Below are 25000 nucleotides of genomic sequence, written 5' to 3'. Positions count from 1 at the left end.
GAGTGAGTGAGTGAGTGAGTGGGTGGGTGGGTGAGTGGGTGAGTGAGTGAGTGAGTGGGTGGGTGGGTGAGTGGGTGAGTGAGTGAGTGGGTGGGTGGGTGAGTGAGTGAGTGAGTGGGTGGGTGGGTGAGTGGGTGAGTGAGTGAGTGGGTGGGTGAGTGGGTGAGTGAGTGGGTGGGTGGGTGAGTGGGTGAGTGAATGAGTGGGTGGGTGGGTGAGTGAGTGAGTGAGTGGGTGAGTGGGTGGGTGGGTGAGTGAGTGGGTGGGTGAGTGAGTGAGTGAGTGAGTGAGTGGGTGGGTGGGTGAGTGAGTGGGTGGGTGAGTGGGTGGGTGGGTGAGTGAGTGGGTGGGTGAGTGAGTGAGTGAGTGAGTGGGTGGGTGGGTGAGTGAGTGAGTGAGTGGGTGGGTGAGTGGGTGAGTGAGTGAGTGGGTGGGTGGGTGAGTGGGTGAGTGGGTGAGTGGGTGGGTGGGTGAGTGAGTGAGTGAGTGAGTGAGTGGGTGGGTGGGTGAGTGGGTGAGTGAGTGAGTGAGTGGGTGGGTGGGTGAGTGGGTGAGTGAGTGAGTGGGTGGGTGGGTGAGTGAGTGAGTGAGTGGGTGGGTGGGTGAGTGGGTGAGTGAGTGAGTGGGTGGGTGAGTGGGTGAGTGGGTGAGTGAGTGAGTGGGTGAGTGGGTGGGTGGGTGAGTGAGTGAGTGAGTGAGTGGGTGGGTGGGTGAGTGGGTGAGTGAGTGAGTGAGTGGGTGGGTGGGTGAGTGGGGTGAGTGAGTGAGTGGGTGGGTGGGTGAGTGAGTGAGTGAGTGAGTGAGTGAGTGAGTGAGTGGGTGAGTGAGTGAGTGGGTGAGTGGGTGAGTGGGTGGGTGGGTGAGTGAGTGAGTGAGTGGGTGGGTGGGTGAGTGGGTGAGTGAGTGAGTGAGTGAGTGGGTGGGTGGGTGAGTGGGTGGGTGGGTGAGTGAGTGAGTGGGTGGGTGGGTGGGTGAGTGGGTGAGTGAGTGAGTGGGTGAGTGAGTGGGTGGGTGGGTGAGTGAGTGAGTGAGTGGGTGGGTGAGTGGGTGAGTGAGTGGGTGAGTGAGTGGGTGGGTGGGTGAGTGGGTGAGTGGGTGGGTGGGTGGGTGAGTGAGTGAGTGAGTGAGTGGGTGGGTGGGTGAGTGGGTGAGGTGAGTGAGTGAGTGGGTGGGTGGGTGAGTGGGTGAGTGAGTGAGTGAGTGGGTGGGTGGGTGAGTGGGTGAGTGAGTGAGTGGGTGGGTGGAGTGGGTGAGTGAGTGAGTGGGTGAGTGGGTGGGTGGGTGAGTGAGTGAGTGAGTGAGTGGGTGGGTGGGTGAGTGGGTGAGTGAGTGAGTGAGTGGGTGGGTGGGTGAGTGGGTGAGTGAGTGAGTGGGTGGGTGGGTGAGTGAGTGAGTGAGTGGGTGAGTGAGTGAGTGGGTGAGTGAGTGAGTGGGTGGGTGGGTGGGTGAGTGAGTGAGTGAGTGAGTGGGTGGGTGGGTGAGTGGGTGAGTGAGTGAGTGAGTGGGTGGGTGGGGTGAGTGAGTGGGTGGGTGGGTGAGTGAGTGAGTGGGTGGTGGGTGGGTGAGTGGGTGAGTGAGTGAGTGGGTGAGTGAGTGGGTGGGTGGGTGAGTGAGTGAGTGAGTGGGTGGGTGGGTGGGTGAGTGGGTGAGTGAGTGGGTGAGTGAGTGGGTGGGTGGGTGAGTGAGTGAGTGGGTGAGGTGAGTGAGTGAGTGGGTGGGTGAGTGGGTGGGTGGGTGAGTGGGTGGGTGAGTGAGTGAGTGGGTGAGTGAGTGAGTGAGTGGGTGGGTGGGTGAGTGGGTGGGTGGGTGAGTGGGTGGGTGAGTGGGTGAGTGGGTGGGTGAGTGAGTGAGTGGGTGGGTGGGTGAGTGAGTGAGTGAGTGGTGGGGGGTGAGTGGGTGAGTGAGTGAGTGGGTGAGTGAGGTGGGTGAGTGGAGTGGGTGGGTGAGTGGTGAGTGAGTGGGTGGGTGGGTGGGTGAGTGGGTGAGTGGTGGTGAGTGGGTGGAGTGGAGTGGGGTGGTGAGTGAGGTGGGAGTGGGTGGGTGAGTGGGTGAGTGGAGTGAGTGGGTGGTGGGTGGGTGGTGGTGGTGTGGGTGGGTGGGTGAGTGAGTGGGTGGGGTGGGTGGGTGAGTGGTGGGTGAGTGAGTGGTGGTGGGTGAGTGGTGTGTGGGTGAGTGAGTGGGTGAGTGGGTGGGTGGGTGGGTGGGTGGGGTGGGTGTGGGTGGGTGGGTGGAGTGGGTGGGTGGGTGGGTGAGTGAGTGGAGTGGGTGAGTGGGTGAGTGAGTGGGTGGGTGGGTGGGTGAGTGGGTGGTGAGTGGGTGTGAGTGAGTGGGTGGGTGGGTGGGAGTGGGTGAGTGAGTGGGTGGGTGGGTGAGTGAGTGGGTGGGTGGGTGGGTGAGTGGTGGGTGGGTGGGTGAGTGGTGGTGAGTGAGTGGTGGGTGAGTGAGGTGAGTGAGTGGGTGGGTGAGTGGAGTGAGGTGAGTGAGGTGGAGTGAGTGGGTGAGTGAGTGGGTGGGTGGGTGAGTGGAGTGGGTGAGGTGGTGAGTGAGTGGGGTGGGTGGTGAGTGGGTGAGTGGGTGAGTGAGTGGAGTGGGTGAGTGAGTGGAGTGGGTGAGTGAGTGGAGTGAGTGGGGGTGGGTGGGTGAGTGATGTGAGTGGGTGGAGTGGGTGGAGTGGATTGTGAGTGGAGTGGGTGAGTGAGTGAGTGAGTGGAGTGGGTGGGTGAGTGAGTGGAGTGGTGTGGGTGAGTGAGTGGAGTGGTGTTGAGTGGTGAGTGAGTGAGTGAGTGAGTGTGCGTGAGTGGAGTGAGTGAGTGAGTGAGTGAGTGGAGTGAGTGGGTGGAGTGGAGTGAGTGAGTGAGTGAGTGAGGTGAGGTGGGTGGGTGCGTGAGTGAGTGAGTGAGTGAGGGGTGGAGTGAGTGAGTGGAGTGAGTGAGTGAGTGAGTGAGTGAGTGAGTGGTGGTGTGGTGAGTGAGTGGGTGAGTGAGTTGGGTGGGAGGTGAGTGAGTGATGTGGGTGAGTGAGTGAGTGAGTGGAGTGGGTGGGTTGGTGAGTGAGTGAGGTGAGGTTGAGTGGAGTGAGTCGTGTGAGTGAGAGTGAGTGAGGTGGAGTGGGTGGGTGGGTGAGTGGGTTGGAGTGGGTGGAGTGGGTTGAGTGTGAGTGGGTGGGTGGTGTGAGGTGGGTTGAGTGAGTGTGGGTGAGGTGCTGAGTGAGTGAGGTGAGTGAGCTGGTGAGCTGGTGAGCTGGGTGGGTGGGTTGAGTGAGTGGAGTGGGTGGTGCATGTGGGTGTGTGGGTGGGTGGGTGGGTGAGCTGGTGAGTGGAGTGAGTGGGTGAGTGGGTGGTGGGTGAGTGGGTGAGTGGGTGGGTGAGCTGGTGAGTGGGTGAGTGGGTGAGTGGGTGGTGGTGAGTGGTGAGTGGTGGGTGAGCTGGTGAGTGGGTGAGTGGTGAGCTGAGTGGGTGAGCTGGTGAGTAGGTGAGTGGTGAGCTGGTGAGTGTGAGTGGGTTGGGTGAGTGGGTGGGCGAGTGGTCCCTGTATGTTTGTGTCTCTGTGTCTCTGTGTGACTGTGTGTCTCCGTGTCCTTTGTGTCTCTGTCTCTCCGTGTCTCTGTGTCTCTGTGTCTCTGTGTCTCCGTGTCTCCGTGTGTCTCCGTGTCTCTGTGTCTCCGTGTCTCGCGAGGCGGGAGCGGTGAGCGGGGGTGCGCTGCTTCTCGCCGTCGTGGGAGGCAAGATGAGTGAGGGCATCAACTTCTCAGACGACCTGGGACGGTGAGAACCCCGTCTCCCCGTGTCTCCCCCCGTGTCTCCACGTGTCTCCACGTGTCTCCCCGTGTCTCTCAGTGTCTCCCCGTGTCTCCCCGTGTCTCCACGTGTCTCCCCGTGTCTCTCAGTGTCTCCCCGTGTCTCCCCGTGTCTCCCCGTGTCTCCACGTGTCTCCCCGTGTCTCTCAGTGTATCCCCGTGTCTCCACGTGTCTCTCAGTGTCTCCCCGTGTCTCCCCGTGTCTCCCCGTGTCTCCACGTGTCTCCCCGTGTCTTTCAGTGTCTCCCCATGTCTCCACGTGTCTCCACGTGTCTCCCCGTGTCTCCACGTGTCTCCCCGTGTCTTTCAGTGTCTCCCCATGTCTTTACGTGTCTCCCCGTGTCTCCACGTGTCTCCCCGTGTCTCTCAGTGTCTCTCCGTGTCTCCCCGTGTCTCCCCCGTGTCTCCCCGTGTCTCCACGTGTCTCCCCCCGTGTCTCCCCCCGTGTCTCCCCCCGTGTTTCCCCCTGTGTCTCTCACCGTGTCTCCCCGCGTCTCCCCCCGTGTCTCCCCCCGTGTCTCCCCGTGTCTCCATATGTCTCCCCCCGTGTCTCCCCCCGTGTCTCCCCCCGTGTCTCCCCCTGTGTCTCTCACCGTGTCTCCCCGTGTCTCCCCCCGTGTCTCCCCCCGTGTCTCCCCCCGTGTCTCACCCCGTGTCTCCCCGCGTCTCCCCGCGTCTCCCCCCGTGTCTCCCCCCGTGTCTCCCCCCGTGTCTCCCCGTGTCTCTCAGTGTCTCCCCCCGTGTCTCCCCCCGTGTCTCCCCCCGTGTCTCCCCCCGTGTCTCCCCGTGTCTCCCCGTGTCTCCCCGTGTCTCTCAGTGTCTCCCCCCGTGTCTCACCGTGTCTCCCCGTGTCTCCCCGTGTCTCCCCGTGTCTCTCAGTGTCTCCCCCCGTGTCTCTCAGTGTCTCCCCCCGTGTCTCACCGTGTCTCCCCGTGTCTCCCCGTGTCTCCCCGTGTCTCTCAGTGTCTCCCCCCGTGTCTCCCCGTGTCTCCCCGTGTCTCCCCGTGTCTCCCCGTGTCTCCCCGTGTCTCCCCGTATCTCCCAGTATCTCCGTGTCTCCCCGTGTCTCCCCGTGTCTCCCCGTGTCTCCCCTCTCTCCCCGTGTCTCCCCGTATCTCCGTGTCTCCGCGTGTCTCCCTCTCTCTCCCCGTGTCCTCCCCGTGTCTCCCCCCTTCTCCCAGTGTCTCCCAGTGTCTCCCCGTGTCTCCCCGTGTCTCCACCGTGTCTCCCCCCGTGTCTCCCCCCGTGTCTCCCCGTGTCTCCCCGTGTCTCCCCGTGTCTCCCCTCTCTCCCCGTGTCTCCGCGTGTCTCCCCGTGTCTCCCCTCTCTCCCCGTGTCTCCCCGTGTCTCCGCGTGTCTCCCTCTCTCTCCCCGTGTCCTCCCCGTGTCTCCCCCCGTGTCTCCCAGTGTCTCCCCGTGTCTCCCCGTGTCTCCACCGTGTCTCTCCGTCTCCCCGTGTCTCCCCGTCTCCCCGTGTCTCCCCGTCTCCCCGTGTCTCCCCGTCTCCCCGTGTCTCTCCCTCTCTCCCCGTGTCTCCCCCTCTCTCCCCGTGTCTCCGTGTGTCTCTGCGTGTCTCCGCGTGTCTCCCCGTGTCTCCCCGTCTCCCCCGTGTCTCCGCGTGTCTCCGTGTCCCCGTGTCTCCGCGTGTCTTCGCGTGTCTCCCCATGCCTCTCCGTGTCTCTCCCCGTGTCTCCACCGTGTCTCCCCCCGTGTCTCACCGTGTCTCACCGTGTCTCACCGTGTCTCCGTGTCTCCGCGTGTCTCCACGTGTCTCCAGCTGCGTGGTGATGGTGGGGATGCCGTTCCCCAACGCTCGCAGCCCAGAGCTGCAGGAGAAGATCACATACCTCAGCCGTCACGTGGTAACCCCTCACCACCACCCTCACCACCACCCTCACCACCACCACCACCACCCTCACCACCACCCTCACCACCACCCTCACCACCACCCTCACCACCATCACCACCACCACCACCACCCTCACCACCACCCTCACCACCACCACCCTCACCACCACCACCCTCACCACCACCCTCACCACCCTCACCACCATCACCACCACCCTCACCACCACCCTCACCACCACCCTCACCCTCACCACCACCCTCACCACCCTCCTCACCACCACCCTCACCACCACCCTCACCACCCTCACCACCACCCTCACCACCCTCACCACCACCACCCTCACCACCACCCTCACCACCACCACCACCACCACCCTCACCACCACCCTCACCACCACCCTCACCACCACCCTCACCACCACCCTCACCCTCACCACCCTCACCACCATCACCACCACCACCACCCTCACCACCCTCACCACCATCACCACCACCCCTTACCACCCTCACCACCACCCTCACCACCACCCTCACCACCACCCTCACCACCACCCTCACCACCACCCTCACCCTCACCACCACCCTCACCACCCTCCTCACCACCACCCTCACCCTCACCACCACCCTCACCACCCTCACCACCACCCTCACCACCCTCACCACCCTCACCACCACCCTCACCACCACCCTCACCACCCTCACCACCACCCTCACCACCCTCACCACCACCCTCACCACCACCCTCACTACCCTCACCACTACCCTCACCACCACCCTCACCACCACCATCACCACCACCCTCACCACCACCCTCACCCTCACCACCACCCTCACCACCACCCTCACCACCACCACCCTCACCACCACCCTCACCACCCTCACCACCACCCTCACCACCCTCACCACCACCACCCTCACCACCACCATCACCACCACCACCCTCACCACCACCCTCACCACCCTCACCACCCTCACCACCACCCTCACCACCACCCTCACCACCACCCCCACCACCCCCACCACCATCACCACCACCCTCACCACCACCCTCACCACCACCCTCACCAACCTCACCACCACCCTCACCACCCTCACCACCACCACCCTCACCACCACCACCCTCACCACCACCCTCACCACCCTCACCACCACCCTCACCACCCTCACCACCACCCTCACCACCCTCACCACCACCCTCACCACCACCCTCACCACCACCACCCTCACCACCACCCTCACCACCACCATCACCACCACCACCCTCACCACCACCCTCACCACCCTCACCACCCTCACCACCACCCTCACCACCCTCACCACCACCCTCACCACCACCCCCACCACCCCCACCACCATCACCACCACCCTCACCACCACCACCCTCACCACCACCCTCACCACCACCCTCACCACCACCACCACCACCCTCACCACCACCCTCACCACCACCACCCTCACCACCACCCTCACCACCCTCACCACCACCCTCACCACCCTCACCACTACCCTCACCACCACCACCCTCACCACCACCCTCACCACCCTCACCACCCTCACCACCACCCTCACCACCACCACCCTCACCACCACCCTCACCACCCTCACCACCACCCTCACCACCCTCACCACCACCCTCACCACCACCACCCTCACCACCACCCTCAGCACCCTCACCACCCTCACCACCACCCTCAGCACCCTCACCACCACCACCCTCACCACCCTCACCACCCTCACCACCCTCACCACCACCCTCAGCACCCTCACCACCACCACCCTCACCACCCTCACCACCCTCACCACCCTCACCACCCTCACCACCCTCACCACCACCCTCAGCACCCTCACCACCACCACCCTCACCACCCTCACCACCCTCACCACCCTCACCACCACCCTCAGCACCCTCACCACCACCACCCTCACCACCCTCACCACCCTCAGCACCCTCACCACCCTCACCACCACCCTCAGCACCCTCACCACCACCACCCTCACCACCCTCACCACCCTCACCACCCTCACCACCACCCTCAGCACCCTCACCACCACCACCATCACCACCCTCACCACCCTCACCACCCTCAGCACCCTCACCACCACCACCCTCATCACCCTCACCACCCTCAGCACCCTCACCACCCTCACCACCACCCTCAGCACCCTCACCACCACCACCCTCACCACCCTCACCACCCTCACCACCCTCACCACCCTCACCACCACCCTCAGCACCCTCACCACCACCACCCTCACCACCCTCACCACCCTCACCACCCTCACCACCACCCTCAGCACCCTCACCACCACCACCCTCACCACCCTCACCACCCTCAGCACCCTCACCACCCTCACCACCACCCTCAGCACCCTCACCACCACCACCCTCACCACCCTCACCACCCTCACCACCCTCACCACCACCCTCAGCACCCTCACCACCACCACCCTCACCACCCTCACCACCCTCAGCACCCTCACCACCCTCACCACCACCCTCAGCACCCTCACCACCACCACCCTCACCACCCTCACCACCCTCACCACCACCCTCACCACCCTCACCACCCTCACCACCACCCTCACCACCCTCACCACCCTCACCACCACCCTCACCACCCTCACCACCACCCTCACCACCCTCACCACTACCCTCACCCTGCTACTGTCTCCACGTGTCTCCCTGTGTCTCTCTGTCTCTCTGTGGCTCTCTGTCTCTCTGTGTCTCCCCGTGTCTGCACGTGTCTCCACGTGTCTCCCTGTGTCTCTCTGTCTCTCTGTGGCTCTCTGTGTCTCTCTGTGTCTGCACGTGTTTCCACGTGTCTCCCTGTGTCTCCCTGTGTCTCCACGTGTCTCTGTGTCTCCCTGTGTCTCTCTGTATCTCCACGTGTCTCCCTGTGTCTCCACGTGTCTGCTTGTGTCTCCACGTGTCTGCTTGTGTCTCCACGTGTCTCTGTGTCTCTCTGTGTCTCCCTGTGTCTCTCTGTATCTCCACGTGTCTCTCTGCGTCTCTGTGTCTCTCTGTGTTTCTCTGTGTCTCTCTGTGTCTCCCCGTGTATCGCTGTGTCTTTCTGTCTCCCTGTCTCTCTGTGTCTCCACGTGTCTCTCTGCGTCTCTGTGTCTCTCTGTGTCTCTCTGTGTCTCCCCGTGTATCGCTGTGTCTCTCTGTCTCCCTGTCTCTCTGTGTCTCCACGTGTCTATCTGCGTCTCTGTGTCTCGCTGTGTCTTTCTGTCTCCCTGTGTCTCCCTGTGTCTCCCTGTGTCTCGCTGTGTCTCTCTGTCTCTCTGTGTCTCCACGTGTCTATCTGCGTCTCGCTGTGTCTCTCTGTCTCTCTGTGTCTCCCTGTGTCTCCCTGTGTCTCGCTGTGTCTCGCTGTGTCTCTCTGTCTCTCTGTCTCTCTGTCTCTCTGTCTCTCTGTCTCGCTGTGTCTCGCTGTGTCTCTCTGTCTCCCTGTCTCGCTGTGTCTCTCTGTCTCTCTGTGTCTCCACGTGTCTATCTGCGTCTCGCTGTGTCTCGCTGTGTCTTTCTGTCTCCCTGTGTCTCTCTGTGTCTCTCTGTGTCTCCCCGTGTATCGCTGTGTCTCTCTGTCTCCCTGTCTCTCTGTGTCTCCACGTGTCTATCTGCGTCTCTGTGTCTCTCTGTGTCTCTCTGTGTCTCCCCGTGTATCGCTGTGTCTCTCTGTCTCCCTGTCTCTCTGTGTCTCCACGTGTCTATCTGCGTCTCTGTGTCTCGCTGTGTCTTTCTGTCTCCCTGTGTCTCCCTGTGTCTCCCTGTGTCTCGCTGTGTCTCTCTGTCTCTCTGTGTCTCCACGTGTCTATCTGCGTCTCGCTGTGTCTCTCTGTCTCTCTGTGTCTCCCTGTGTCTCCCTGTGTCTCGCTGTGTCTCGCTGTGTCTCGCTGTGTCTCTCTGTCTCCCTGTCTCGCTGTGTCTCTCTGTCTCTCTGTGTCTCCACGTGTCTATCTGCGTCTCGCTGTGTCTCGCTGTGTCTTTCTGTCTCCCTGTGTCTCTCTGTGTCTCTCTGTGTCTCCCTGTGTCTCGCTGTGTCTCTTTGTCTCCCTGTCTCTCTGTGTCTCCACGTGTCTCTCTGCGTCTCTGTGTCTCGCTGTGTCTCGCTGTGTCTTTCTGTCTCCCTGTGTCTCGCTGTGTCTCTCTGTCTCTCTGTGTCTCCACGTGTCTCTCTGCGTCTCTGTGTCTCTCTGTGTCTCCACGTGTCTCCACGTGTCTCCACGTGTCCCCACGTGTCTCCACGTGTCTCCGTGTCCCCCCCCCCCGCCCCCCCGCTTGTAGCGGAGTGAGGGGGGGCGCGACGCTGGCAGCTCGCTCTGTGAGAACTTGTGTATGAAGGCGGTGAACCAGTCCATAGGTGAGAATCACTCACTCACTCACTCACCCACTCACTCACCCACTCACCCACTCACCCACCCACTCACTCATTCACTCACCCACTCACTCACCCACTCACTCACTCACTCACCCACTCACTCACCCACTCACCCACTCACTCACCCACTCACTCACCCACTCACTCACCCACTCACTCACCCACTCACCCACTCACCCACTCACTCACTCACTCACCCACTCACCCACTCACCCACTCACTCACCCACTCACTCACTCACCCACTCACTCACCCACTCACCCACTCACTCACCCACTCACCCACTCACTCACTCACTCACCCACTCACTCACCCACTCACTCACCCACTCACTCATCCGCTCACTCACTCGCTCACTCACTCACTCACCCACTCACTCACCCACTCACTCACTCACCCACTCACTCACCCACTCACTCACCCACTCACCCACTCACCCACTCACTCACCCACTCACTCACCCGCTCACCCACTCACTCACCCACTCACCCACCCACTCACTCATTCACTCACCCACTCACTCACCCACTCACTCACCCACTCACTCACCCGCTCACTCACCCGCTCACCCACTCACTCACTCACTCACCCACTCACTCACCCACTCACTCACCCACTCACCCACCCACTCACTCATTCACTCACCCACTCACTCACTCACTCACTCACCCACTCACTCACCCACTCACTCACCCGCTCACCCACTCACTCACTCACTCACCCACTCACTCACCCACTCACTCACCCACTCACTCACCCACTCACTCACCCACTCACCCGCTCACTCACTCACTCACCCGCTCACTCACTCACCCGCTCACTCACTCACCCACTCACTCACCCACTCACTCACCCACTCACTCACTCACTCACCCACTCACTCACTCACTCACCCACTCACTCACCCACTCACTCACCCGCTCACTCACTCACTCACTCACTCACCCGCTCACTCACTCACCCGCTCACTCACCCACTCACTCACCCACTCACTCACTCACTCACCCACTCATTCACTCACCCACTCACACACTCACTCACCCACTCACTGACCCACTCATTCACTCACCCACTCACTCACTAACCCGCTCACCCACTCACTCACTCACCCACTCACTCACCCACTCACTCACTCACTCACCCACTCACTCACTCACCCACTCACTCACTCACTCACCCACTCACTCACTCACCCACTCACTCACCCACTCACTCACCCACTCACTCACCCACTCACCCACTCACTCATTCACCCACCCACTCACCCACTCACCCACTTGCTCACCCACTCACCCACTCACTCACCCACTCACTCACTCACCCACTCACTCACTCACTCACTTACTCACCCACTCACTCACCCGCTCGCTCACTCACTCACCCACTCACTCACCCACTCACTCACTCACACACTCACTCACTCACCCACTCACTCACCCACTCACTCACTCACTCACCCACTCACACACTCACTCACCCACTCACTCACCCACTCATTCACTCACTAACTCACCCACCCACTCACTCACCCACTTACTCACTCACCCACTCACCCACTCACTCACTCACTCACTCACCCACCCACCCACCCACCCACTCACTCACTCACTCACCCACTCACTCACCTACTCATTCACCCACTCACCCACTCACTCACCCACCCACCCACCCACTCACTCACTCACTCACCCACTCACCCACTCACCCACTCACCCACTCACATTCGCACTCACTCACTCACTCACCCACCCACTCACCAACTCTCTCACCCACCCACTCACTCATCCACTCACCCACTCATTCACCCGCTCACTCACCCACTCACTCATTCACCCACTCACTCACCCGCTCACTCACCCACTCACTCACCCGCTCACTCACTCATTCACTCACCCACCCGCTCACTCACCCACTCACTCACTCACCCACTCACCCACTCACCCACCCGCTCACCCGCTCACCCACTCACTCACTCACCCACTCACCCACTCACTCACTCATTCACTCACACACTCACCCACTCACTCACCCACTCACTCACTCACCCACTCACCCACTCACTCACCCACTCACACACTCACTCACTCACCCACTCACTCACTCACCCACTCACTCACTCACCCACTCACCCACTCACCCACTCACTCACTCATTCACTCACACACTCACCCACTCACTCACCCACTCACTCACTCACCCACTCACCCACTCACTCACTCACCCACTCACACACTCACTCACTCACCCACTCACTCACTCACCCACTCACCCACTCACCCACTCACTCACTCATTCACTCACACACTCACCCACTCACTCACCCACTCACTCACTCACCCACTCACCCACTCACTCACTCACCCACTCACACACTCACTCACCCACTCACTCACTCACTCACTTACTCACCCACTCACTCACCCACTCACTCACCCACCCACTCACCCACTCGCTCACCCACTCACCCACTCACCCACCCACTCACCCACTCACTCACTCACCCACTCACCCACTCACCCGCTCGCTCACTCACTCACCCACTCACTCACCCACTCACTCACACACTCACTCACCCACTCACTCACCCACTCACTCACTCACTCACCCACTCACACACTCACTCACCCACTCACTCATCCACTCATTCACTCACTCACTCACCCGCTCACTCACCACCCACTTACCCACTCACTCAACCACTCACTCACCCACTCACTCACTCACGCACTCACCCACCCACTCACTCACTCACCCGCTCGCTCACTCACTCACTCACCCACTCACTCACCCACTCACTCACTCACCCACTCACCCACTCACTCACTCACTCACCCACCCACTCACTCACTCACTCACTCACCCACTCACCCACTCACTCACCCCACTCACTCACCCACTCACCCACTCACCCACTCACTCACTCACTCACCCACCCACTCACTCACCCACTCACTCACTCAGCCACTCACCCACTCACTCGCCCGCTCGCCCACTCACCCACTCACCCACCCACCCACTCACTCACCCACCCACCCACCCACTCACTCAGCCACTCACTCACCCACCCACCCACTCACTCACTCACCCGCTCACTCACTCACCCACCTGCTCACTCACTCACCCGCTCACTCACTCACCCACTCACTCAATCACCCACTCACCCACTCACTCACCACCTCACACATTCGCACTCACCCACTCACTCACCCACTCATCCATTCACTCATCCACTAATCCACTCACCCACTCACTCACCCACTCATCCACTCACTCATCCACCCACCCACTCACCCACTCACTCACTCACTCACCCACCCACCCACTCACTCACCCACCCACTCACCCACCCACCCACCCACCCACTCACTCACTCACTCACCCACCCACCCACTCACCCACTCACTCACTCACCCACTCACTCACCCACTCATTCACCCACTCACCCACTCACTCACCCACCCACCCACTCACTCACTCACCCACTCACTCACCCACTCATTCACTCACTCATTCACTCACCCGCTCACTCACCCACTCACCCATTCACTCACCCACTCACCCACTCACTCACCCATTCACTCACTCACCCACTCACTCACCCACTCACTCACTCACCCACTCACTAACCCACTCACTCACTCAGCCACTCACCCACTCACCCACTCACTCACCCGCTCGCCCACTCACCCACTCACCAACCCACCCACCCACTCACCCACCCACCCACTCACTCAGCCACTCACTCACCCACCCACCCACTCACTCACCCGCTCACTCACTCACTCACCCACCCACTCACTCACTCACCCGCTCACTCACTCACCCACTCACTCAATCACCCACTCACCCACTCACTCACCACCTCACCCATTCACATTCGCACTCACCCACTCACTCACCCACTCATCCATTCACTCACTCACACATCCACTCACCCACTCACTCATCCACTCACTCACCCACTCATCTACTCACTCATCCACTCACTCACCCCACTCATCCATTCACTCATCCACTCATCCACTCACCCACTCACTCATCCACTCACTCACTCACTCATCCACTCACCCACTCACTCATCCACCCACTCACTCACTCACTCATCCACTCACCCACTCACCCACTCACTCACTCATCCACCCACTCACTCACTCACTCATCCACTCACCCACTCACCCACTCACTCATCCACCCACCCACTCACTCACTCATCCACTCACTCACCCACTCATCCATCCACTCATCCACTCACCCACTCACTCATCCACCCACCCACTCACTCATCCACTCACCCACTCACTCACTCATCCACCCACTCACTCACTCACCCACTCACTCATCCACCCACTCACTCACTCATCCACTCACTCACCCACTCATCCATCCACTCATCCACTCACCCACTCACTCATCCACCCACCCACTCACTCATCCACTCACCCACTCACTCATCCACTCACTCACTCATCCACCCACTCACTCACTCACCCACTCACTCATCCACCCACTCACTCACTCACCCACTCACTCACTCATCTACTCACTCATCCACTCACCCACTCACTCACCACCTCACCCATTCACATTCGCACTCACCCACTCACTCACTCATCCACTCACCCACTCACTCACTCATCCACTCACTCACCCACTCATCCATTCACTCATCCACTCATCCACTCACCCCACTCACTCACTCATCCACTCACCACCACTCACTCACCCACTCACTCACCCACTCACTCATCCACCCACCCACTCACTCACCCACTCACCACACACTCACCACTCACTCACTCACCCACTCACTCACTCACTCACTCATCCACTCACTCACCCACTCATCTACTCACTCATCCACTCACCCACTCACTCATCCACTCACTCACCCACTCACTCACCCACTCACTCACCCACTCATTCACCCACTCACTCACCCACTCATTCACCCACTCACTCACCCACTCACCCACTCACTCATCCACCCACCCACTCACTCATCCACTCACCCACTCATTCACCCACTCACCCACCCACTCACTCACCCACTCATCTACTCACTCATCCACTGACCCACTCACTCATCCACTCACTCACCCACTCACCCACTCACTCATCCACTCACTCATCCACTCACCCACTCACTCATCCACTCACCCACTCACTCACTCATCCACTCACTCATCCACTCACCCACTCACTCATCCACCCACTCACTCACTCATCCACTCACTCATCCACTCACCCACTCACTCATCCACTCACTCACCCACTCACCCACTCACTCATCCACTCACTCATCCACTCACCCACTCACTCATCCACTCACCCACTCACTCACTCATCCACCCACTCACTCACTCATCCACTCACTCATCCACTCACCCACTCACTCACTCATCCACTCACTCATCCACTCACCCACTCACTCACTCATCCACTCACTCACTCACTCACTCATCCACTCACTCACTCACTCATCCACTCACTCATCCACTCACTCACCCACCCACCCACTCACTCACCCACCCACTCACCCACCCACCCACCCACTCACTCACTCACTCACCCACCCACCCACTCACCCACTCACTCACTCACCCACTCACTCACCCACTCATTCACCCACTCACCCACTCACTCACCCACCCACCCACTCACTCACTCACCCACTCACTCACCCACTCATTCACTCACTCATTCACTCACCCGCTCACTCACCCACTCACCCATTCACTCACCCACTCACCCACTCACTCACCCATTCACTCACTCACCCACTCACTCACCCACTCACTCACTCACCCACTCACTAACCCACTCACTCACTCAGCCACTCACCCACTCACCCACTCACTCACCCGCTCGCCCACTCACCCACTCACCAACCCACCCACCCACTCACCCACCCACCCACTCACTCAGCCACTCACTCACCCACCCACCCACTCACTCACCCGCTCACTCACTCACTCACCCACCCACTCACTCACATCACCCGCTCACTCACTCACCCACTCACTCAATCACCCACTCACCCACTCACTCACCACCTCACCCATTCACATTCGCACTCACCCACTCACTCACCCACTCATCCATTCACTCACTCACTCATCCACTCACCCACTCACTCATCCACCCACCCACTCACTCATCCACTCACCCACTCACTCACCACCTCACCCATTCACATTCGCACTCACCCACTCACTCACCCACTCATCCATTCACTCATCCACTCATCCACTCACCCACTCACTCACTCATCCACTCACCCACTCACTCACCCATTCACATTCGCACTCACCCACTCACTCACCCACTCATCCATTCACTCATCCACTCATCCACTCACCCACTCACTCATCCACTCATCCACTCACCCACTCATCCACCCACCCACTCACTCATCCACTCACCCACTCACTCACCACCTCACCCATTCACATTCGCACTCACCCACTCACTCACCCACTCATCCATTCACTCATCCACTCATCCACTCACCCACTCACTCACTCATCCACTCACCCACTCACTCACCCATTCACATTCGCACTCACCCACTCACTCACCCACTCATCCATTCACTCATCCACTCATCCACTCACCCACTCACTCATCCACTCATCCACTCACCCACTCATCCACCCACCCACTCACTCATCCACTCATCCACTCACCCACTCACTCATCCACCCACCCACTCACTCACTCACCCACTCACTCACTCATCCACTCATCCACTCACCCACTCACTCATCCACTCACCCACTCACTCACTCACCCACTCACTCACTCATCCACTCATCCACTCACCCACTCACTCATCCACTCATCCACTCACCCACTCACTCATCCACTCACCCACTCACTCACTCACCCACTCACTCACTCATCCACTCATCCACTCACCCACTCACTCATCCACTCACCCACTCACTCACTCACTCATCCACTCATCCACTCACCCACTCATCCACCCACCCACTCACTCATCCACTCATCCACTCACCCACTCACTCATCCACTCACCCACTCACTCACTCACCCACTCATCCATTCACTCATCCACTCACCCACTCACCCACTCACTCACCCACTCACTCACTCACTCATCCACTCACCCACTCACTCATCCACTCACCCACTCACTCACTCACCCACTCACCCACTCACTCATCCACTCACCCACTCACCCACTCACTCATCCACTCACCCACTCACTCATCCACTCACCCACTCACTCACCACCTCACCCATTCACATTCGCACTCACCCACTCACTCACCCACTCATCCATTCACTCATCCACTCATCCACTCACCCACTCACTCACTCATCCACTCACCCACTCACTCACCCATTCACATTCGCACTCACCCACTCACTCACCCACTCATCCATTCACTCATCCACTCATCCACTCACCCACTCACTCATCCACTCATCCACTCACCCACTCATCCACCCACCCACTCACTCATCCACTCACCCACTCACCCACTCACTCACCACCTCACCCATTCACATTCGCACTCACCCACTCACTCACCCACTCATCCATTCACTCATCCACTCATCCACTCACCCACTCACTCACTCATCCACTCACCCACTCACTCACCCATTCACATTCGCACTCACCCACTCACTCACCCACTCATCCATTCACTCATCCACTCATCCACTCACCCACTCACTCATCCACTCATCCACTCACCCACTCATCCACCCACCCACTCACTCATCCACTCATCCACTCACCCACTCACTCATCCACTCACCCACTCACTCACTCACCCACTCACTCACTCATCCACTCATCCACTCACCCACTCACTCATCCACTCACCCACTCACTCACTCACTCACTCATCCACTCATCCACTCACCCACTCATCCACCCACCCACTCACTCATCCACTCATCCACTCACCCACTCACTCATCCACTCATCCACTCACCCACTCACTCATCCACTCACCCACTCACTCACTCACCCACTCACTCACTCATCCACTCATCCACTCACCCACTCACTCATCCACTCACCCACTCACTCACTCACTCATCCACTCATCCACTCACCCACTCATCCACCCACCCACTCACTCATCCACTCATCCACTCACCCACTCACTCATCCACTCACCCACTCACTCACTCACCCACTCATCCATTCACTCATCCACTCACCCACTCACCCACTCACTCACCCACTCACTCACTCACTCATCCACTCACCCACTCACTCATCCACTCACCCACTCACTCACTCACCCACTCACCCACTCACTCATCCACTCACCCACTCACCCACTCACTCATCCACTCACCCACTCACTCATCCACTCACCCACTCACTCACCACCTCACCCATTCACATTCGCACTCACCCACTCACTCATCCACTCACTCGGACACCCCCGCACCTCCGATTGGCACGGTAGTAGTGTATAGTGTAGTGTGTAGTGTATAGTGTAGTGTATAGTGTAGTGTATAGTGTAGTGTATAGCGTAGTGTATAGTAGTGTATAGTGTAGTGTAGTGTGTATAGTAGTGTAGTATATAGTGTATAGTATAGTGTAGTGTCTAGTGTAGTGTTTAGTGTATAGTGTATAGTAGTGTATAGTGTAGTGTATAATGTATAGTAGTGTAGTGTGTAGTGTAGTGTATAGTGTAGTGTGTAGTGTAGTGTATAGTGTAATGTGTAGTGTAGTGTATAGTGTTGTAGTGTATAGTGTAGTAGTGTGTAGTGTAGTGTGTAGTGTAGTGTATAGTGTAGTGTGTAGTGTAGTGTATAGTGTAGTGTATAGTGTAGTGTGTAGTGTAGTGTATAGTGTAGTGTATAGTGTAGTGTGTAGTGCAGTGTGTAGTGTAGTGTATAGTGTAGTGTATAGTGTAGTGTGTAGTGTATAGTGTAGTGTATAGTGTAGTGTGTAGTGTAGTGTAGAGTGTAGTGTAGTAGTGTATAGTGTAGTGTGTAGTGTATAGTGTAGTGTAGTGTAGTCTATAGTGTAGTGTATAGTGTAGTGTATAGTGTAGTGTAGTGTATAGTATAGTGTAGTGTGTATTGTATAGTGTAGTGTATTGTGTAGTGTGTAGTGTAGTGTATAGTGTAGTGTGTAGTGTATAGTGTAGTGTGTAGTTTAGTGTATAGTGTAGTGTATAGTGTAGTGTATAGTGTAGTGTGTAGTGTAGTGTATTGTGTAGTGTGTAGTGTAGTGTATAGTGTAGTGTGTAGTGTATAGTGTAGTGTGTAGTTTAGTGTATAGTGTAGTGTATAGTGTAGTGTATAGTGTACTGTATAGTGTAGTGTATAGTGTAGTGTATAGTGTAGTAGTGTATAGTGTAGTGTGTATAGTGTAGTGTATTGTGTAGTGTATAGTGTATAGTAGTGTATAGTGTATAGTAGTGTAGTGTGTAGTGTAGTGTGTAGTGTAGTGTGTAGTGTGTGGTGTAGTGTATAGTGTAGTGTTTAGTGTAGTGTGTGGTGTAGTGTATAGTGTATAGTAGTGTAGTGTGTAGTGTATAGTGTAGTGTGTAGTGTAGTGTATAGTGTAGTGTAGTGTGTAGTGTATAGCGTAGTGTTTAGCGTAGTGTATAGTGTAGTGTATAGTGTAGTGTATAGTGTAGTGTGTAGTGTAGTGTAGTGTGTAGTGTATAGTGTAGTGTTTAGTGTAGTGTGTGGTGTAGTGTATAGTGTATAGTAGTGTAGTGTGTAGTGTATAGTGTAGTGTGTAGTGTATAGTGTAGTGTGTAGTGTAGTGTATAGTGTAGTGTGTGGTGTAGTGTATAGTGTATAGTGTAGTGTATAGTGTGTAGTGTAGTGTGTAGTGTAGTGTATAGTGTAGTGTGTGGTGTAGTGTATAGTGTATAGTAGTGTAGTGTATAGTGTGTAGTGTGTGGTGTAGTGTGTGGTGTAGTGTATAGTGTAGTGTAGTGTGTAGTGTATAGTATAGTGTATAGTGTGTAGTGTAGTGTGTGGTGTAGTGTGTAGTGTATAGTATAGTGTAGTGTGTAGTGTATAGTGTAGTGTATAGAGTGTAGTGTGTGGTGTAGTGTATAGTGTAGTGTGTGGTGTAGTGTATAGTGTAGTGTGTAGTGTAGTGTATAGTGTAGTGTATAGTGCAGTGTATAGTGTAGTGTATAGTGTAGTGTGTAGTGTAGTGTATAGTGTAGTGTTTAGTGTAGTGTTTGGTGTAGTGTATAGTGTAGTGTAGTGTATAGTGTAGTGTATAGTGTAGTGTAGTGTGTAGTGTGTAGTGTATAGTGTTGTGTATAGTGTAGTGTATAGTGTAGTGTAGTGTATAGTGTAGTGTAGTGTATAGTGTAGTGTAGTGTATAGTAGTGTATAGTGTAGTGTGTGGTGTAGTGTATAGTGTAGTGTGTAGTGTATAGTGTAGTGTATAGTGTAGTGTGTAGTGTATAGTGTAGTGTATAGTGTAGTGTAGTAGTGTATAGTTTAGTGTATAGTTTAGTGTATAGTGTAGTGTATAGTGTAGTGTGTAGTGTAGTGTGTAGTGTATAGTTTAGTGTATAGTTTAGTGTATAGTTTAGTGTATAGTGTAGTGTATAGTGTAGTGTGTAGTGTATAGTTTAGTGTATAGTTTAGTGTATAGTGTAGTGTATAGTGTAGTGTAGTAGTGTAGTGTATAGTGTAGTGTATAGTGTAGTGTATAGTGTAGTAGTGTAGTGTATAGTGTAGTGTATAGTGTAGTGTATAGTGTAGTGTATAGTGTATAGTAGTATATAGTGTATAGTGTAGTGTATAGTGTAGTGTATGTGTTGCTCTACCAGGCCGTGCGGTGCGTCATCGTGGTGACTATGCGGCGGTGCTGCTGCTGGATCACCGGTACCGCTCCCACCGCTCTCAGCTGTAGTGTGTAGTGTAGTGTATAGTGTAGTGTGTAGTGTAGTGTATAGTGTAGTGTATGTGTTGCTCTACCAGGCCGTGCGGTGCGTCATCGTGGTGACTATGCGGCGGTGCTGCTGCTGGATCACCGGTACCGCTCCCACCGCTCTCAGCTGCCCGGCTGGCTGAGGGGCCGCGTCGTGGCGACCCCCACGCTGGCGGGCGCCATCGCCGCTCTGCGCCAGGCACGGTGCACGCACCTGGCCCAGCGCCACCTACACCAACGCTGCCATCACCACCGTCACCAACACCGTCACCATCATCACCATCACCACCAACACCGCCACCACCACCATCATCACCATCACCACCATCACCACCAACACCGTCACCATCATCACCATCACCACCAACACCGCCACCAACGCCACCACCACCACCATCACCACCATCATCATCACCACCACCACCACCAACGCCACCACCACTACCACCACCATCATCACCACCACCATCATCATCATCATCATCACCACCATCACCACCAACACCGTCACCATCATCACCATCACCACCAACACCGCCACCAACGCCACCACCACCACCATCACCACCATCATCATCACCACCACCACCACCAACGCCACCACCACTACCACCACCATCATCACCACCACCATCATCATCATCATCACCACCATCACCACCAACACCGCCACCACCATCACCACCACCATCACCACCATCACCACCATCACCACCAACATCGTGACCACCATTAACACCGCCACCACCATCACCACCATCATCATCATCATCACCACCACCACCAACGCCACCACCACTACCACCACCATCATCACCACCACCATCATCATCATCACCATCACCACCAACACCGTCACCACCAACACCGCCACCACCATCACCATCACCACCATCACCACCATCACCACCAACATCGCGACCACCATCAACACCACCACCGCCACCACCACCATCACCACCATCACCATCATCACTACCGCCACCGCCACCACCAGCACGACCAACATCATCACTAACGCCACCGCCATCATCATCACCACCATCACCATCACCACCACCATCACCACCAACGCCACCACCATCACCACCAACGCCACCACCACTACCACCGCGACCACCACCACCGCCACCACCACTTCCACCACCACCAGTCACCCACTGAGTCACCCACTGAGTCACCCTCTGAGTCACCCTCTGAGTCACCCTCTGAGTCACCCTCTGAGTCACCCACTGAGTCACCCTCTGAGTCACCCTCTGAGTCACCCTCTGAGTCACCCTGTCTCTGTCTCCCCTCTCCGCAGTTCTTTGTGGACAGGAAAGCGGCGGGCACAGGCGGCAGCAGCAGCTGATGATGATGATGGATGATGATGATGATGATGGATGATGATGATGATGGATGATGATGATGATGATTGATGGATGATGATGATTGATGATGATGATTGATGATGATGGATGATGATGATGATGATTGATGATGATGGATGATGATGATGATGATGGATGATGATTGATGATGATGATTGATGATGATGAAGGCTGCCGGACACCATCACCACCACCACGCCCGGCCGCCTTTGTCTCTCCCCCAGTGACACACACAGTGACACACACAGTGACACACACAGACACACAGTGACACACACAGTGACACACACAGTGACACACAGTGACACACACAGACACACAGTGACACACACAGTGACACACACAGACACAGTGACACACACAGTGACACACACACAGTGACACACACACAGTGACACACACACAGACACACAGTGACACACACAGTGACACACACACAGTGACACACACAGTGACACACACACAGACACACACACACAGTGACACACACACAGACACACAGTGACACACACACAGCGACACACACAGTGACACACACACAGACACACACACAGCGACACACACAGACACACACACAGTGACACACACAGTGACACACACAGACACACAGTGACACACACAGTGACACACACACAGACACACAGTGACACACACAGCGACACACACACAGACACACAGTGACACACACACAGACACACAGTGACACACACAGCGACACACACACAGACACACAGTGACACACACACAGACACACAGTGACACACACAGTGACACACACACAGACACACAGTGACACACACACAGACACACAGACACACACAGTGACACACACACAGTGACACACACAGTGACACACACACAGACACACAGTGACACACACAGCGACACACACACAGACACACACACAGACACACAGTGACACACACACAGACACACACAGTGACACACACAGCGACACACACACAGACACACACACAGACACACAGTGACACACACACAGACACACAGTGACACACACACAGACACACACAGTGACACACACACAGTGACACACACAGTGACACACACACAGACACACAGTGACACACACAGCGACACACACACAGACACACACACAGACACACAGTGACACACACACACAGACACACACAGTGACACACAGCGACACACACACAGACACACACACAGACACACAGTGACACACACACAGACACACAGTGACACACACACAGACACACACAGTGACACACACACAGTGACACACACAGTGACACACACACAGCGACACACACAGACACACAGTAGCAGCAGCAGTAGCAGTACCATGGCTACGGCTTTGACGTGACGCCAACACACGAAACGCTCTCTGTGTGTTCTAACACGAGGATGATGACTGAATAAAATATTAAAAAATACTTTTTTTTTTTAAAGACGCTTTTATGAAATAAAACATAACGTGTAAAAAATAATGTTTAAAAATATTTTATTTTATTTTCAATTATGCAATATAGTATTGTCATTGGTATGACATCAGTATACCAAGTTTTCCAGTCGATAGCACATTGGGAAGACGGTTGAAATTGAGTTGCAAGATTTTAGGATCCTACAGAGTGAATTAAAAGCGTGTACAATGTTTAAAAATCCATGTTTAATTTTTAATGATATAATAAAGTGTTGTCATCAGTATGACATCAGTATACCACGTTTTTCAGTCGATACCACATTGGGAAGACGGTTGAAATTGAGTTACAATATTTGAGGATCCTACAGAGTGAATTAAAAGCGTGTACAATGTTTAAAAATCCATGTTTAATTTTTAATGATATAATAAAGTGTTGTCATCAGTATGACATCAGTATACCACGTTTTTAAGTCGATACCACATTGGGAAGACGGTTGAAATTGAGTTACAATATTTGAGGATCCTACAGAGTGAATTAAAAGCGTGTACAATGTTTAAAAATCCATGTTTAATTTTTAATGATATAATAAAGTGTTGTCATCAGTATGACATCAGTATACCACGTTTTTAAGTCGATACCACATTGGGAAGTGGGTAAAAATTGACTTACAAGATTGTTTGAGGATACTACAACAGACGGAGTGAGTGAAATAAAAGCGTGTAAAATGTTTAAAAATACACGTTTAAGTTTTAATGATATAATAAAGTGTTGTCATCGGTATGACATCAGTATACCACGTTTTGCAGTCGATAGCACATTGGGATCGCTTCCGAGGTGCGTTTATTCAAAATGTTTAAATCGAAAGATACCCATGCAAACGTGGAACAATTAAGCTACATCGATAAAGTTCTAACAAATAATAAAATAATAATACAAACAAGCAGATGCGGGGAGATTTTCGCCAATCGCAGCATTCCAAATTGCGATTAATCGATTTTGTAATCGATTAATCGATCAGCCCCGAGGTAAAACCACGCCCGGCCGCCTTTGTCTCTCTCGGCAGAAGCCGGGCACTCGTTTGAGGCTGAGTCGACCTAGGGGAGGCCCGGGACCGGTTTAGATAATCGTCACTGGTGGTGTTGGCCGTGAGCGGGAATCGAATCCGGGTTTGCGGATTCATAGCGCAGCGTGGCGCTAACCGCTACACCCACCACACACACCCCACCACACACACCCCCCACACACACACCCCACACACACACACCCCAGCACACACACACCCCACCACACACACAC

General features: G+C 55.8%; 1 protein-coding gene across 1 annotated transcript in view; it reads left to right on the top strand.

Annotated features, from left to right (window-relative positions):
- LOC144954357 (ATP-dependent DNA helicase DDX11-like) overlaps window positions 1-20913 on the top strand; it is a 25359-nt gene extending 4446 nt beyond the window's left edge. The window contains exons 4-7 of the mRNA XM_078884867.1: window positions 3675-3763; window positions 5573-5657; window positions 9932-10007; window positions 20831-20913. Coding sequence (XP_078740993.1) covers window positions 3726-3763; window positions 5573-5657; window positions 9932-10007; window positions 20831-20913 — 282 coding nt within the window. The 5' untranslated portion in view covers window positions 3675-3725. The remainder of the gene's footprint in view (window positions 1-3674; window positions 3764-5572; window positions 5658-9931; window positions 10008-20830) is intronic.
- Window positions 20914-25000: the final 4087 nt, after the last annotated feature.

Source organism: Lampetra fluviatilis, unplaced genomic scaffold (assembly GCF_964198595.1).
Source record: "Lampetra fluviatilis unplaced genomic scaffold, kcLamFluv1.1 SCAFFOLD_476, whole genome shotgun sequence".
In the NCBI taxonomy this organism is placed as follows: domain Eukaryota; kingdom Metazoa; phylum Chordata; class Hyperoartia; order Petromyzontiformes; family Petromyzontidae; genus Lampetra; species Lampetra fluviatilis.
The sequence above is the reverse complement of the archived record's forward strand: the minus strand, read 5'-3'. Positions and strand labels throughout refer to the sequence as shown.